We start from the raw sequence: 17,745 nt of genomic DNA, 5'->3' as shown, positions 1-17,745 counted from the left end.
CCACAAAAGCCTATCAGGCAAGAAGTCCAAAGGGTAAAAAAATCGCAATTTGTGTTATCGGAAAAGGCTTTCAAAGTCCAATTTCTACCCTTCAGCTCCTTTCATTAGTGCTTACTCACCAGTATTGGGGGGACCAAGTCAAGGGTAAAGTCAGGGTGAAAAGGCCATAAACCAACTACAGTCCAAAGAGCTAAAGGAACACAGGCTTTCCTGAGCACCCTCAGCGGCTGCCTCCTTTACTTGGCTCTTGGGTTCCTTCAAAAGGGACTCCTGTGCATTCACAGTGTCCTCAGCTTCTGGGTGGCTCAGGACACTTAATCCACCCGGAAAGCCTGGCCCCAAAGATGGATCCAGAAACTGGGCAAGGGAGACTTAACACAAGGGTAAACTGGTCCAGGCCTGGTCAAGTCAAGTCAGCTGGGCACTGCGGAGCCAGGCGCTGCAGGGAGAACAGGGGAGAGGAAGCCAGACCCTCTCCACTGACCGGTCACCTCCAAACTTTGCTAGGCATTACTCCCCTTTTAGGGATCAATGAAATAGGTTGTGGACACAGGAGACAAATAGGGGAGACATTCTCAAAAATTCCAAGGAGATTTTTAAGTGCTCCCAAGGCAACAAGGCGCAGCCCAGCCGGGTCTGTTGGGGCCTAGCGCGGGTAGCGGGGTAGGCGGGGCCTCGGTGGTAAGGGGAGAGACCTGTAAACGCCTGCCTTCCCAAAACCACTCTCTCTGCGACTCTGAGAAGCACCCAGCTGTTGTTTATCCCCCAGAGCAGCAAGCTGGTCATTTATCTCCTCATCCTTGATGTTATAAAGTAAAGAATGGTCTATTAAACTAAGTTTGGGCATCTATCTTCTCACAGCTGCCTCCTGGCCCGCACTCCCCGCAGGGGAGGCCGCGGGCGTGGGCTGCAGCCTCCCAGCCTCGGTCCCCTCCCTCTGTCCCCTCCCCTCTTCCCTCCCTCTCCCGCACCTCCTCCCCCTGGTTATTTGGGAGATTAGAGTTCATTAATTAAATCCTGTGCTTACATCGAACTGTAACATTATTCCAATCACATTTATCTTGCAGGCGGCAGAGGAGATGGCAGCCTCGCTGGAAACGCGCGGGGGAGCCTGAGCCGGCGGCCGGAGACGCACGACACGGCGCGCTCCCTCGCCAGCCACGCCGCCGCGCGGCCCCTCCATCTTCCTGCTCCGCTCCTGCCCTGCTCGCCCCTGCCTCGGGGGTCCCCGTGGCCACCCGGGCTCCCGCGGCCCTCCCGCGGCTTGCTCGCCCGGGTCCCCTCCTCCGCCCGCCACACACGCTCACGCGCGCGCGAACACACTCACACTCGCACACGCCAGCGAGCCGCTGGCCGCTTGATGGATCGATTTCCCCGCTTTCCCTGATCCCAGCCCAGCCCGGGATGAGAAATTGCAAAATGGCCCGGGTCGCCAGTGTGCTGGGACTGGTCATGCTCAGCGTCGCCCTGCTGATTTTATCGCTCATCAGCTACGTGTCCCTGAAGAAGGAGAACATCTTCACCACTCCCAAGTACGCCAGCCCCGGGGCGCCCCGAATGTACATGTTCCACGCGGGATTCCGGTGAGTGAGGGCCTGTTAGCGCGCCCTCGGGAATCCGGCTTAGGGTGTGTTGGGGGAGGCGGCGGGGGGGTGTTTTGGCTTCTCCAGACACTTTGGGGAAGATCACTGCGTAGTCCTTCCACTCATCTCTCTGCTTCTCGCTTCTTCCTCCCCTTTAATTTTTAACCCAAAGCCTACACAAGCCGTTATCCTAATCGATGTGATTGCATTTCTAGCATTCTTCCGCGGATTCCCTTCCCCCTTTGGAAATGGGGGAAGGGAGAAGAGGATGACAGTGGAGGGGAGGGCAGCGTGTGCGTTTGGGAGGGGGGCGGTGAACCGAGAGGTGGTCGGGCGGGAGGTGAGCGCCCTCCCGGTGCCCTGTCTGCAGACTCCCCCGCCCGGGGCTCTGGGCGGTGCGGGGCAATTTTATGGCGCAGGCGCCGGACTCGGGTCGCACCCTCTCCTCCCCCACCCACTCCCCATCAAAAGATGCGCTGGTGTATTCTCAGGAAGACCCTGGGGCGTTCTCCTTCGACCCCTTTTCTCGCTGCCACCCCCGCCTTCCCGGGATGTCAGTACTTCCCCCGCCCCCTGCGAGAAACGAGCCTCCTCTGGGCCGCCTCCGTCGCCCAGGTAGCTGTCCCCACGCGCGGGCCCAACTAGGAAGGCTCCAGGCGCAGCTCGGCTCAGCCCATCGCGAGCCCCGCCCCTACCTGTGACCCAAGGATCCCTCCCAGCACGGCCTCCCGACCGGCAGGTGGCAACTACAAACTGCTACCTGTGGTCCAAGCCGGGCCAGGAATGTGGGACCCGGAGAAAGCCCCACTGGGCTTCAGAGGGAAGCTGGCCGGCGGCCTCCGGGGGTCCCCACTCAAGGGACAAGCGAGGAGTGAAATGGGACCTAGGCTCGGGAAGGAAGAGGTTAAGACAGGAGCCACCGCCACCTTCCCCGGGGTATCCGGTTTCCTCTGCCCTTTCTCCAAAAATCAATTCTCTCAGGCCGCAGGGCGTCGCGTGTCCGGCTCCTGGCTACGCGGCCGTTGTCCGCGGTGCTGACTCCGGGTCCTCCCCGCGGATCAGGCGCCCGGTGCGCCCGGCTCCCGCCCTGCTCTCCGCATGACGGCCATTTTATGGGCTCTCCCGCACCGGGAGGATGGACAATGGAGATGGGTTTCCCAAATTCCCCTTATTTCTCCGGACGAGTGTGGGAGCAGAGGGCGGGTCCGATGAGAGGGGGCTCAGGGCTGAGTGCAACCCGCGCGCGTGTCGCCTGCCCCTCGGCCCCGCCGGCTGGACTCTTAATGGCTCCCTCGGCTCCCCGCAGCTGAGGCCAGCACGTTTGTCTGTTCCCATGCTCCTCTCCAGGTCACAATTTGCACTGAAGTTTCTAGACCCATCATTTGTGCCCATTACGAATTCTCTCACCCACGAACTCCAAGAGAAACCTTCTAAGTGGACATTTAATCGGACAGCGTTTTTACATCAAAGGTAGGATAGGAGGGAAAGACCCAAAAGGTGCTTTTGAATTGTGGAGCTAAAAGAAAAAAGAAAAGAAAAGAAAGAAAAAAAAAAAAAGAACGCACGAAAATTTAAAACAACAAAAATTTGCATACCCCACCCTCACCACCAAGTGTATGCGAATTGTTTTCTTGGCTTGCTTGCAGAAAGCAATGGTCAGGAACCCTCTCATACGCATGTAGTGCCCTCTCATAAGAAGGAAACATCAAGAGGACCAGTGTGAATAGAAAAAAAATATTTTCAGTATCTTCCCTAACTTGGGGCTGATTGAGCACCATAATTAAAGTTAACAAGTCTGCTTATACTGCCTGTGCTATCTATTAAGAAAAGAAAGAAAGAAAGGTTAGATTGGGTAAATGAGGTGAAGGCTATGTTGATTAGTAGGATGTAAGCACTCCAATTTGTACAAATAAGCAACACATTGAATCCCATAATGGCATAAATGTATTTATGATCTATGTACAAATGACTTAATAAAAAAAAAAGAAAAAGAAAGGGTAGTTGCAAAAAGACCACCCAATGCATTCTCATTCCCTCACTAAAAAAAAAAAAAAGAAAGAAAACTGAAACAAAATGGTATTGTTTTACTGGAACACAGAGAAAATACCATAACTGATCTCCACCAAATTATTGGTAAAAATGTTGGCTCAAATATATGTAAATGTTTAAGTAAGGTTTTTTTTAGGGGGGTGCCTATCTGTTTTCATTAAACCTTTACAGTTGTTAACTTACTATAAAGCTACCTAACTTCATTCTTACTAGTTGTATGTAGCAGCTTTATTTTATCCGTGTTTTATTTTGTTTTTTAGGTGGGGAAGGAAGGGTAATATTGGTTCAGATTGATTTTTTTCTTTCCTACCCAGTGATTCTGGTCTCCTCTTAGCAAACCTAAGAGTAGGTCTCTCATCACTCCTTCCTTCTTAGTGAGATTATTATGCTGCTACATGGGACGTGAGCCATCTAGTGTATTCATTAGAGGTGTGAATACTTATTCTACAACCCACTCTTATTTAGGGAGTTGCGATTTGGTCATAGCACTTCTAGTTGTTGCTGTCTCGCTCTCTCTCATTTTTAATTTTAATCTACTGGCAGAATTCAGTGGTAATGAGAAAATATAAGGAAAATATATTGTTTACTGGAAAAGTTGACATGTAGTCATATGATTATGATTAAAATTTTTAGAACACTTCATTTAATTAGAAATTATTTCATGAAAATTGATCTATTCTAAAACCTTAGAATTACTTTTAAAAATTTGGGGGAGATTTCAAGCCAGTATTGCTTTCATAAAACAACCCAGAACATTTTCATGAGTAGAACATCTTTTATCATTACCCCAAACATGTTTCCAGCTTAGCAAAAATGGTCTTCCCATGCTAGGTCATGTGACCCAAATGACCAGTCAAAAGAATGTATCCTCCTCGAAACTCCCCTCATTTCAATCCATTCATTATATAATATTTAATTTTTACCAGTATCATTTTAAACTTGCCTCACCTTTTTAACAGCTCATAAGAACAGTACTGATAACTTTGGAAATTTTGGATTGAAGATTTCAGTTTATGTTACTCTGTACTTTGAAGAATGAAGTAGTTTTTTAACAAAAATAAAACTCTAAGCAAAGTCATGATTTGAAAAACTTCCTGCTATTCAAAAGAAACAAGAGAGTCAATGTGATTAACACTGGAGACTCCAGCACCAAAGTAACATGTTGCTGGTCGCTCTTGAATATTTTAAATAGCTGAGACTTTAATAGAAGACAATTTAACTTAAAGTTCAATATGAAAGCAACTTGAAATTATTTCCAGTTATCACTCTTCCTTTATTTATGTTCTGAATTGTTATTTTATATTTTTTTTCAGGATTTACAACAGCTTCATTTTCTAAGGTCTAGATTTCTTCTACTAAATTGTGTTCTTATATATAATCAGGTAGAAAAATATTCTTGTTCCATTATTCAAAAGACCTTAATGAGATTATCATCTCACTTCTATTAAATATTCAACTATACCCACTGCTATTACCATCTTCATATTTTAATAATAGATGGTGCTGTACTGACTCATATCTATTTGGTTCTTATTTGGACACCAGTGATATGTGATATTCTTTGAACACTGCAGCGCAATAGCAAACAAGGAGACCCTAGTTACAAACTCCAAGCCACTAATGTTTGTGCATTAATGTGAGCTCTTTCAGGCCTGTATAAATTGTGTGGATTGTAAACTGTGTCTGATACAGTTTGGCCTATGCCTCCTGCCTGATCAAATATGTTCTTCACATAGAGCAGAAAACCAAGGAATGGCAACTAACACTGTAAGTTGCATTTGTAAGCCTCAAAGGATTACATTCAGAGCTTGACGGGAAGATTAAAACATGTTTGCAAATTCTGACGCAGTCCTCCCTTCAAAAACCACAATTATGAATGTGCAATTTTTCTTGGATTCAATGTGCCTAAGATTTTTGTCTGAATGAATGGGCAGCCTAAGCCATAAGATGGAAGATCAGTTCTTTTGAATGGAATGCATTTAATGAATTTCTTTTTATTTTAGGCAAGAAATTCTTCAGCATGTCGATGTAATAAAAAATTTTTCTTTGACCAAGAATAGTGTTCGGATTGGACAACTGATGCACTATGATTATTCCAGCCACAAATATGTTTTCTCTATTAGCAATAACTTCCGATCGCTCCTTCCAGACGTGTCACCCATTGTGAATAAGCATTATAATATTTGTGCTGTGGTTGGAAATAGTGGGATCCTGACAGGGAGCCAGTGTGGACAAGAAATAGATAAGTCAGATTTTGTTTTCCGTTGCAATTTCGCCCCTACGGAGGCTTTCCAAAGAGATGTTGGAAGGAAAACCAACCTTACCACCTTCAACCCCAGCATCCTGGAAAAATATTACAACAATCTTTTGACCATTCAGGACCGAAACAACTTTTTCCTCAGTTTAAAAAAGCTTGATGGGGTCATTCTTTGGATCCCTGCATTTTTCTTCCACACTTCAGCAACTGTTACCAGAACATTAGTTGACTTTTTTGTTGAACACAGAGGTCAGTTAAAGGTTCAATTGGCTTGGCCTGGAAATATAATGCAACATGTCAACAGGTGTGTATATTTTATTGCATTTTACTCTTACCCTACCAGATGGCAAATCAATATTGTAATCTCTTGGGGGAGGGAGCCATCCAATTAGTTAGTTGCTGTGGTTAGTTTAGTACTTTAGGGCAAACTGTTATCTTTCGTAATGAATGAATGAATCATTCTAGGTAAGAAGTTCAGTCTACCCCCAGCTGGTAACCAAGTGCCAAATGGAGGGATTGGTGTTTCATCAATCTCCCCTCTCTATTCCCTGCCCTCCCTTAGGAGTGAGCCTAAGAGCACTCATGTAAATCACCACATATCAAGAATTGTCTTTAAATGAATAGTTATATGCCAATAGAATTGTCTGATTAAATCAGACAAACCAAGTGGTTCTTTAAAGAAGATGCAGTTGGCTTACCTTTTCCCCTTTTATTTAATAGTTAGGTGTTTCATAGATGTCCAAGATTAGCAAACCCCTTAAATAACAGATTGTATAACCTGCCTTTATGATTTGAGATTTGAATGCAAAGATATATAAAAACTGTTCTTTGTGCTTGTTGTTATCCCTTGTGTTTTGATAGATTGACTAGAGATGCAATATTTTGGTCTTGTCTGGTGATTTTCAACTCTGGCTATACATTAGGATCACTCGGAGAACTTTAAACAGTGCTTTTTGATAGGCTCTACCTCAAGAGATCCTGATGCAGTTTTATCTGGTGGGGAGAGAAGTGGGGACCAGGAATTCAGTATTTTTTAGTCACTCCACAGATGATTCCAATATGCAGTCAGACTTGGGAGCCACTAATCCAGGGTATTTGATAAAGCAATATTAATTGTAATTTTTTTCCTTTAAATCCTTTGAAAAAATTGCCTCAACTCTGGTTTCCCCTGTATAAATAGCACCAGTATCTTAACATAGCCACAGATGTTATCATAAGTTGGAGTGGGTTCTGGGAGACCTGGTAAGCAGGGAATGCTGAAGACTTTTATTCCATCATAGGTTATTCCCATCCTGAAGCCTTCTCCGAATTTAAGATCTGTCTAGTTGACCTCTAGTAGGAGGAGGAATCCTAGTCTAATAAACTGGAATGTGTCTCAGTGGTAGAGGAATACCCTAATGTATCAACCAAACTGGAACTTTTTCTTTGAGACAAAGGAGACGCTATGAATAATTATAGCAGGGATAACAGCCATAAACTGGGGCTGCCCCAGCTTCCCGGGACATATGGTCACCGTTTGAAGAGGTGATGTAGCCTAACTCCTAAGTTTAAAGCAGCAAGGATTTATTTATCCAAAGACATGGCCCAGAATGGGCCGAACCAGACTTAGAAGCCAGGTCTCTGCCGGGCTGTCCACTGGTCTTTTGACCTCATCTTTTTGCTCTCATCCTGTTCAGTTTAAGTTCAGTTGTACCAAAAGGACTGTCAGAGTCAATCTGACTCCTGAGGTAAGAGTGTCGAAACCAAGACTAAACTTTTTAAATTTCAACTGGGAGGGAAAAGGTTCGCCTTTGATGCCTTCGGGTAGTGAGGAAGGAGCTGTATGTGCTTAGAAACTTCTGGAAACTGGCCTGTGCAACCCACCTGCCACCGAAGGCCCATGTTGTTTCCCAGCCACTTAGGCTTGAGCCAAATACATGGGTTCAGTGAAAACTGGAAGGAAAGACAGCCCATAGAAACCGGATTCGTGAACAATTTAATTATCTGCACGGCCAATGGTCCATACACCTCCCACACTCACCAAGAAGTCTCAAATATTTAACAGTGTAGGTAGGAAGGTCTCAGAATATTATCTAAATTTGAAAGGAATAATAACCATAATATAGCATTTTTTTTAAATTCAGAAAGTGTATAAATACATGTCTTAGGTCCTAGCATGCTGAAGATGGGCTTTGCGACCCCTAAAGGACAAAGAAGCAGGGAATACAATTTTTTACAAGAGGGTGGTAAAAAACAAGGCCCCCTAATCTTTCCAAACCCAGGAAAAAGAATTTGTTTCTGGGTTTGGGAAGGGCCATAACAGAGGAGGTCCCCTTAGGTTCAACAACCTCTTGCACCATATCCAAAGGCCCTTTGTGGAGGAGAGGCAGTCATTCTCATCCGTGGCCTGCTGTTGTGTCACCACTGAGGCAGAGCCAGCACTCTTTAGGAAGACCTAGAGGCAAGGCCAGCTTGAAATGTGGCCACCAGCGTGGCTGCAGAAGAACTCATGCTCAGAGGGGCCCAACACTTGGTTTAATAATACCTTGCTCTCACACTCTTGAAATTTTCAGTAATTTTTGAACAAAGAGTCCATATTTTTATTTCACACTGGGCCTCGCCAATTATGGAGCCAGTCATACCCAGAAGGGTTTGGGATTTTTTTTGTGGCTAATAGATAATTCAAAGCATGTACTAGTTTAAGTCACCATGGACAAGTCTCTTCCTCCCCCCACCCCCACCAGTCATATTGTCCCAGCTGATTGAAACCTTCCACACTGACCTCTGAACCCACATGTACTTATTGTTCTGCAGGTACTGGAAAAACAAACATTTGTCGCCCAAACGGCTGAGCACAGGTATTCTCATGTACACCCTTGCATCAGCTATATGTGAAGAGATCCACTTGTATGGATTTTGGCCTTTTGGATTTGACCCCAACACAAGGGAAGATCTTCCATACCATTATTATGACAAAAAAGGAACCAAATTTACCACCAAGTGGCAGGAGTCCCACCAGCTGCCCGCTGAGTTTCAGCTGCTGTACCGAATGCATGGGGAAGGGCTCACCAAGCTGACGCTGTCACACTGTGCCTAAGAACTCTGAATGGAAAGTGCCAAATGGCCATTTAAAAAGTGCCCCAAATCAAATTGAATAGTCTTCAGAATAGAACCCTAGAGAATGTCTTATAAGGACTGTCTGCCGCTTACAAGGAGCGATGTCTTTTTCCCTCTTTTTTGCACTACTCTTTTAAGAGTTTTAGCAGATTTTTAGCAGGATGGATGTGTTAAAGCCCCATGATGGAAACTTGATTGATAAAGGGACTGTTGCATTTGGAACTCTGCTGCTAACGAAATGGTTTGAAGTATTTTCATGTTTGTATTTTAATAATAAACTGCCTCCAATTTTTATGAGGACTAGAGCTATAGTTTCTGCAGCTCTGCTCAGATATAGTCCTTATAACAGAGGCCTCTGGCCAATTGAGGCAGCATCTCGGTTTTGCCAGTGGGATTAGACTCTTCAAAATGGAAACAAAAAACTGGTTTGCATATCTCACCTCTCTCTTTTTCTCTCTCTCTCTCTCCTATCTTCTCTCCCTCTCCCTGCACCCGTTCCCCCCTACTACCGTGGAGTTTAATAATTTGCTAGGAATCCTATTGAATTAGCTTGCTTATACGTATTGCATTTGTACTTGATGTGTTTAAGGCTCTGGGTAACTTTGATATTTCATGACCAACCAAGTAAATCATGATGGATTCACTCATGATTACTTTTATCAGAAATGCCTCTTAAGAAGTCCTCCCCAGAACACACAGTCCTTCTGCCGCAGGGCATGCTCTGTGTCGTGAGAGGCACACAATACAGTGCACCTTCCAAGATCACAAAGAAAGCCCAGGTCGTGAATGGCATTGTGTCTCTTGACATAGGTGCTGTTATGGCTAATCATAGCATTGTAGCCATATCTGCAAGGACATTCCAGCCTAGGTTTGGTGCCTCCCACAATCTCAACCCAAGCACTAGGCTGGCTGTTTTCTCAGAATATAGATGCAAGGTGTTAGCTTAACCCCTGGGGCACACAAAGGAAAAGGAAACAGTAGTTTTAGAGCTTGTTACAGAATCCTGTACACCCTGAAGTGGTGTAGCCATGTTACTCATTCAGAGCCTCTGAGAACCAGCAGGGTTAGGGTGGAGGAGAAGCTTTGAGGCTGGCCATGCCAGGCCCCCATGCGAACGGTGCCGAGTGGGGTCATTGGTCTACCACGACAAATCTAGAACCGTTTGTTGTCTTCAAGATAGGTGTAAACACTAGACATTCCCTCTTTCCATTGAAGTCAGATCTATATGCCTACAAATTAGGCGTTTCAAAAGAGATCATTGTGCAGGGGCAAGATTTGGTACGAAATAGCCTTTGGAATTTGAGATTGTATAGACCTGCCATGAAGAAATTAGTTGACCATTCTTGTTTTCATGATTTCATCCTTAGGAGTAGAAATCACATCATTTCCATCCCTGGCTTTTTACTGAGCAGCACTTTGTTCTTCCAATTCAGCCCAAAGTCTGGCCAAGTTGATGTTAAATTTTAATAAGAGTTTCTTTCTTCTTTCTTCTCTCTAAATGCAAGTCAAGCACATTTGTTATACAGTGGAGTGGAGTAGTTTGTTCTTTTCCAGAAATCTCATCTAGATTGCTTGCAATGTAACAAATACTATTTAAAAAAAATTTTTTTTGTGCTATAGTTCAATGATCAGCTCACTGCTCCTCCTTGAGAAGGTACAATCATGCCCAAAATTAAACCCAATACAATAAGGAAAGACACAGTCCTTGCTCACGTTCTTTCTGTTTTTAAAGCTGTCGTTTCTTTTCAGAATGCTCTGTAATTAGTGCAGCTTACAAAGATCCAGATATTAACTAGTGAAAGGAAAACCATTCCTGCTCATATGTGTTACCTGTTGTGACACACCTTACATCATATGAATGGCATTCATGCAAACAGATGGGAAGAAACAGGAAAAAATGCTCTGAAACGGGAAACATTAAAACAGCTCTATACTTGAAATGTTATAAAGGGAGGTATTAAAAACATTTTTTTTAGTTCAATAGTATAATTTAATGGGCATCAAAACCACACTGTGTCTGTTCCCTCCCACTTTAAAGAGGACACTGCTGCCACTCACGCCCTGTGAGACTGATACCTGACAGAAGTGTTTAGTTGGCTGTTCTTAAAGCACTTAGTTCATTTGGTTACAGCTAAGTGATATTAATGCCAGAATTACACGGGCCAGATTCTGACTCTGGAGTTTTAATCCCACTGTGCCCATTTGTTTTAACTAAATATAAATGCATAGACACTTTGAACTGGGAAGGTTAAAAGAGCAAAAGACCAGAATGACTAAAAACAGATAAGTGTTTTATGGTAGACTATTTAAATTTTATCTCATCATAATGCCAAGACTTCTGGTTTGTTTTTTAAGTTCAGGGAGGTTTGGAAAAAATCTCACTGCACTCTTGGCTGCATCTTAAACTTAAGAGTGGGAGGACTTTTCCACCCCCATCACCATGTCATCTGTCACTTTAACAAGAACTCAAAATGGTGAGGAAAAGGACTTGTCTCTAGAAGGGCTCAGAGATCAGGCTTATCCCTGCCTATAGGAAATGATCCCAAAAGATCACCTTTCCCTTTTCAAGGAAAGCAGCTTCCAGCTGATTTTATTTTTATTTTTAAAGACTGTTTCATAAACCACTTTCAGATCAAGAGAGTTGTAGGTCCCAAGTGTCCTGATTAGAAGGGCTCTCCTATGGCTCCCAGGTTTGTGTAGTCAAGTGCAGTGAACTGGGCAGACAGGACCATTGGGTCTTCCCTCTTGACTTAGCTACGGATACATGCCCCTGGCTTTTGCATTGACCTCGCTTTGTTGATTCCTAGACTAATTACATCCTTGTGTCAGAACTTTCTCCTTTTTGGGATACGCACAGCAGAGTCAACCTTCAGCTACTGGAATAAATTTCACCAGAAAGCCCCTAAGGCTGTCTACATTTGACACCAACACAAATGACCAATTAAGTTGCAGAGGAAGAAGAAAACCCCACAGACATTTAGCAACCTGCTTAAGGCTAGACCTCGGTTTTCGTCAGCTGTTCTGAGTGTCATATGCAGACGGGTAGATCCAAGGGAGACAGAATAAAAAGGTAGTATCTCACCCTCACCAAAAAATTCTTTCCAGTATTTGATTATTAAAATGTCTATGGTTCCTCTGCCTTGTGTCTGTGTCCTAAGTGTCCTTGACTATTGTAAAAGTGCTGTATGTTTAGTAGTGTTCTGTGCCTAGCAGTGCTGACTATAACTGCTGTACCATCTGTCTGTGACCTTAATATCAGGCACCTGACCGTGGGACTGCCAGCAAGGACCTACAGAAGAAGACCTCCTACCCCCAGGGTCCTTGTGCCTGGGCCACCAGTTTTCCAAGACTGTGAGTGCCAAGAAAAGCCTACTCTAGGAGGCAGGCCAAGGCATAGAAGAACATTTCTTCTGACTTGGGGCAAGGCAGTAATTATTAGACAAAGTCAGATAACAAAGTGGTATTGACCTGAGGTCAAAGAAAGCAGAGACTCATTGTAGAATGCTAGTTCACTGGCAATGGAAGAGGCTTTGAGCTTCTCCAGTCCTGATTCTTGACTTCACAAATGAGAAAATGGAGAAACAGGCTAAGTGATTTGCCCAAGACTGCAGGTAATTAGTGGAGAAATTATGCCTCCTTCCCTAATACTTTTTAGCCTTATCAGCATCTAATAAAGATGGGCTCACAGGGAAAGTAATTTCAGCCTGGAATCTGCAAGGCATATAAGATAAGTTAGAAAGTATATGAGGGAAGGAAAAAGATTCTCCCTCCCCACACCAAAGAAGACAGAAGATGCTTGCATCAGTATACAGCAGTTCACTAGTAAGCACCCACATTTTCCCCTGAGATGGGGAAAAAAAACAAAAACTTGGTAAATCATATTTTGATAAATAACAATTCAGTACTGATGGTTCACGGTTGACAGCTGGAATCTTATCCAATAATCTATTCATCTTAATAAACCCTTGTTTGAGTAATATGTATGCATAATTTAGAAGCTGAAGGCTGAAAATGGTTATGCACTTCTCCATATGTATAATTTTCACCAGCAGTCCCTTGAGTTCAGAAATGCCTTCCATATTATAAGTCATTTCAACAGCAGCCTCTAGCTTACTGTGTTCAGTTCAACATGCAGAGAAGGTATACAAATCTGTAATGAATAACTTTGGTGGATCTTCATGTGCAAAATGACAAAATGAGCAATTTTCTGTTTAACTCTGGACCTTTAGATTTGGTTTTTTCCCATAATTGTTTGAATATACTGGGGAAAAGTTTCTGTTTAAGCCTCTATTGCTCCCTGAGTGTGTGGAACTGGCCTTCTGCTTACAAGGAGTGTCAGGACTATGTGTCCGAAGAGCCCAGATGAAGCTGTCTGGGTGCTGGGGACTGAGGGTGCCTTCCCCAGCTGACTGACCTGGCTGATCTCTGTGGTCCAATTAATCCAGGCCATAAATGAGTTGATATCAAGCTACCAAAATGACTCATTATGCCTCTCTCACTGTCTGATTGCTTTGCCACATAGATAGGACATTTGAAATGAGAAACATTTTAGAATGTCATTAATGTATTATGCAGTATTTCTGAATATTTATTTTTATTGTGATGACTTTATGATTGAAGACGTGTTTGAATAGATGTTTCTATCCTCAGTGAAGCGCATTCTCTTGTTGTTAATGACATTGGAATCACAATGATGAACCTGTCACAGATTAACTCCAATTTTAGATTCCAGTGGGGTGCTGGGGTGAGGGCCTGGATTATGTGCTGATTCTCCAGCAGACAAAGCTGCATGAAATTAAGGAACTCTTCAAAATACAATTCTTGCTCCTCCAGACCTTTGACTCATCCTGTCCTGGGATGAGTGAAGTTTACAGAGATTCCCAAATGAGTCTGATGTGGTCAGCATTTGGAATCCAATAATAATACAGAGCAGAGTCGTGTGTGCCAGTTTGAACAAAGCGGCTAAATGCTTGTCCCTCCTCATGCAGTTAGTGCCAGCAGTTCCTCAGAGTTATCATGACACAGGGCAATAGAGGCACAATCTTAGTGATGTGACCACTCAACTGTGTGGGCTGAATTGACCAGTCTCTGATTTGTAGTAAAGAGTAACTGGCCAATGTAGCCTGAAGACAAAGTGAGGAGCACAGCTTTAATGAGCTTCACCCCAAAGCCAGCTCTTTACATTCCACTCTTTATACTTTAAACTAAGAGGCAAATCTCAGGTCATTCATCTTTATAAATGGAGAGATTGAAAAAGAGGGAAGTTAAATGATTCATTTAGCTTCGATTTGGAAGTCACTTCTAGAGCTTAAAATACTTCTCAAGGGGTCTGATTTCACAATCGCCAGGTAATGCCCAAAATGCCAAGGTCTTCAGGCTAAAGTGAAACAAACCAAAAAAGGAAATTCAAGAGGCTAAAAATTCTAAGACCAACCAATCTAAGAGAAGTGGCCAGTTACCACTAGCGTGCCTTATAGGATAAGGGGCCACCACCCTAATGAAGTTTTGGCCAGGCTTGTGTGTATGGCTGTGCACACGTGAATCCTTTATGCATCAGAGATACTAAAGGGCTCATTTGATTTCTCTTCTGATTTAGGAACAGGTTTAGCTTTTGGTGGGCTGATAAATGTCCCAGCCAGCTCTGGGAGACTAAGACCCTGATTTGTAGCACCTACCAATTTCCATGGTGTAAATATTCTCAGCCAATTTCAAACTGCGAACTTAAACTCAGCCAGCTGGAAATGTAACAGTGTGTTTTCGACAGCCAGTAAGAGTGGGTCCCCGCACAACATGAGCTGGCTGTAGCACAGCACTGCCTGGAAGTGTTCTGAGTCAATGAGTACCAAATAAGAGAGGCCAGCAGTGGCTTTGAGGGACTCCTAAGGACCCTCTTCTCCCAGGAGGGTATTTCCACAAGGTCCTATCCATGTGACTCTTAGTAACCTTTCAACAGACTCCTCAGTACCTTGGAAGAGTACCAGCCCTGGTTTTTCTAATTTCAAAGGGTGACTTCGAATTAATGACTGGTTAAAACCATGTTTGGCTGATCTTTTGATTTTTTTATCTTATAGTTGATCCTATGTTTCCTCTGTAGTTTTCCTGTAGTTTTTCCCCCTCCTCATCCTTCTGACACAGCAAAAAATCCACAGGCATCTGTAAAATAGTGCCTGCAAAGCCAGAATGGAGAACAAGACGCCTATTACACTAACCTGGCCCCACTGGAGAGGTTCTGTGGTTCAGAGGTTTCTGCTCCCCCAGGGGACACCCATCTAAGCTCACAGCCAGTGCTTGAGTATGCATTCTGCTGGGGCTCCTTTGCCCTCAGAAAAGTTCCTAATAATCAAGAAACACCACTGAATAGAACTATCTCTGGGAAACTTCAGTGGCTGACTAAGCAAACTTTCTGGAGCAAGGCATCATGTGATGCTTTGTCCTTAGCTAAGCGAGAGTAAGGCTGGACCCTGAAAAAAAATTTACCAACAAACATCTGACCACTGCAGCCCTCTGGCACTGAGCAGCACAGAAACTGTCCTTCCTCACCACTGCCACTTGCTGGCAGTGAGAGCCCATCATACTGGGTGTTGTGAAATCAGATACCCTGGTAATTCACAGAATGAACTCTATTTGCAAATTGAAAGTTTTTCTGGTTGGAAGTTTTAGATGAATTTAATTCAATCCTTTGGAAAGCAATGCTGGGGGAAAAATCTTTTTAATCCCTGGGACATAGCAAGTAGCCATAAGTTTTTATTCTGAATGCAGTAAAACAAAATTAAATTGCAAAGGACCGAATCTGCTCTCCTTACTATAGGATAGTATCCTACAAGGTCTTTAAGGCATTTCAGGATTGCAAATGCTTGAAACTCAAGTTGGACATTTTCTAAACTATGTTTAAAAGACTAGGTCATACCTATTTTCTGTTCTTTTCAACAGTCATTGAAATGAGGGGCTTTCTCTAGACTGAGCAAGCCACATTTTGCTTTAAACAAGTCAGATAGACATTCACATGTTTTTCTGTGTTCCCAACAAACCTCATGTTGTTATCCTGGGCACAAAGTGTGCCTTCATCCTCGGGTTCTTTTTCTGGCACCAAAGAGATGAGTCCATTACTACAAGCACAAAGGACACGACGAGTAGGCCCCACTTTAATACAGACAAATTCACAGCAAAAATAGCCTTGAGGAACCAGCCACTCCTGTAACATTTTTAGCTAGTGGAGTGGGAAAGAAAAACTGGCAGACAGTGGGAGAGAGGGTTGGTAAACATGTAGAGGTGGAACAGAGTCACTGAAGCCCTTGCAGAAAGGAAGGAGGAGGCCTCCCTCTAAAATATGGAATCCAGACCACTTTTCAGGACTGAGAAAGAGTGCTTTAGAAATGCTCTTTAACCACATTTCAAGATCCCGAGCTGAGCCCACAGTAGGCAGCCAAGGGCCTGGGAAGGGGTTGTTGACAGGCTGAGACCCTATCACCAAGCATCAGTTATTATCACTGTAATTCTCCCAGGACACACGACAAACATATTGTAACATCCCTGTGCAGTATCATTTACGCACAAGGGACAGTCACCTAAATCCACAGCAGAACTTCATAGATCTGGACGTTATCTCAAGTCCAGATTCTAGATCAGCATCTCCCATGTGGAGATGAGACAGCTGAGGTTCAGAAAATTGGAGTCACTTATCCACCCAGCCAGCTAACCGGAATTGGAATCTGGGTCTCCCAGCCACTGATTCTGCAATCCCACCCCGTGCGGCCTCCACTTGTGACAATCCACTGCGAAATCATAAATTAGAAGTCAAGACAAAATAGTGTTGGTGATATCTTCTCTCACTTAACCCACTGTGGTTTCACCATTGTCTTTTAGCCTCATTTTAAAGAATGGTATAGCTGTATAGAAAGAGGAACAGAGGTCTTTATGGAGGACTGATGGAATTAGGGTTGAAAGGTAGAAGAACAATGAATGTAAGTTATTAAAGAAACAAGCAAGACGCATATGTCAGGGAAAATAAATGCTTCTTATATTGTTATCACCATGATGCCTGCCCTCCCCTTACACACACATATTTGATGTGTTTGTTCTGGAAAATGCCATTTCATACTGAGAGGCTAGTACTGAACTCTTTTCACTTCCCCCCAACTCCACGAGAAGTTCTCTTGCTCCTTGAAAGAAGCCGCTGCCCCTGAGAAGCAGACTTACCTCTCCTGAGAGAGGCAGCCTCGCCTGCCCTTGGAAACACGCTGCCAGACTGTGCGAGCCACAGAGACCCGAGGAAAGCCAGCACTGCTAGACTGAAAAACCTGTAAATATCTTCTGCCTTCTGGGTGAACAGGGATGATCACCTTTCACAGAGGCAATCGTGTGTATATTGTAACTGTGGTTTGTGAAGAAAATGCAATGGTTTGCTTCAACAGCCTCCCAGACGTACCTGTTAAGTGTGAATGTGCCTGCCTCATTGCCTCACATGCCAAACAGCACTGAATGCGTTGTTTTTAAATAAACCGTTTTGTCGTGCATTGGAAACCATGGCTGGTTATCTCTGTCCTATTGGGAAGACACACACACACTCTTTATCCAGTGAAGAAATTAAATGCATCTCCTTTTCTCATTCTCAGTGTTTTGAGGTCTTTTCTTAGAAAAGCTGTAAGACTCCAGAAAAGTTGGGCATGGCCAGGTCCAGTGAACTCAAAGCATCCCTAGGCATAGTTTTTCCATAGTCTTTTAAAAGCTTGCTAATCACACACCAAGCCTTAACACTGATTA

At 43.9% G+C, this 17,745-nt stretch overlaps 1 protein-coding gene across 1 annotated transcript; it reads left to right on the top strand.

The window, feature by feature from the left end:
* Positions 1-220: 220 nt before the first annotated feature.
* ST8SIA3 (ST8 alpha-N-acetyl-neuraminide alpha-2,8-sialyltransferase 3) lies at positions 221-10,358 on the top strand. The gene is made up of 4 exons (XM_003788434.3): positions 221-1,583; positions 2,931-3,053; positions 5,636-6,193; positions 8,683-10,358. Exons 1-4 carry the CDS (start codon positions 1,405-1,407, stop codon positions 8,963-8,965), a joined length of 1,143 nt encoding a protein of 380 aa, XP_003788482.1. The 5' UTR covers positions 221-1,404; the 3' UTR covers positions 8,966-10,358.
* The last annotated feature ends 7,387 nt before the right edge of the window (positions 10,359-17,745 follow it).

This window comes from Otolemur garnettii, unplaced genomic scaffold (assembly GCF_000181295.1).
Source record: "Otolemur garnettii isolate 467f Iridium unplaced genomic scaffold, OtoGar3 scaffold00027, whole genome shotgun sequence".
NCBI classification, from domain to species: Eukaryota; Metazoa; Chordata; class Mammalia; order Primates; family Galagidae; genus Otolemur; species Otolemur garnettii.
This window is presented reverse-complemented; position numbering and strand designations above follow the sequence as displayed.

Excerpts from the sequence above, each read along its gene's own strand:
- ST8SIA3 (XM_003788434.3), top strand. The coding sequence starts at position 1,405 with ATGAGAAATTGCAAAATGGCCCGGGTCGCCAGTGTGCTGGGACTGGTC. Across the intron at positions 1,584-2,930 it reads ATGTTCCACGCGGGATTCCG|GTCACAATTTGCACTGAAGT; the intron begins GTGAGTGAGGGC and ends GCTCCTCTCCAG. Across the intron at positions 3,054-5,635 it reads ACAGCGTTTTTACATCAAAG|GCAAGAAATTCTTCAGCATG; the intron begins GTAGGATAGGAG and ends TTTTTATTTTAG.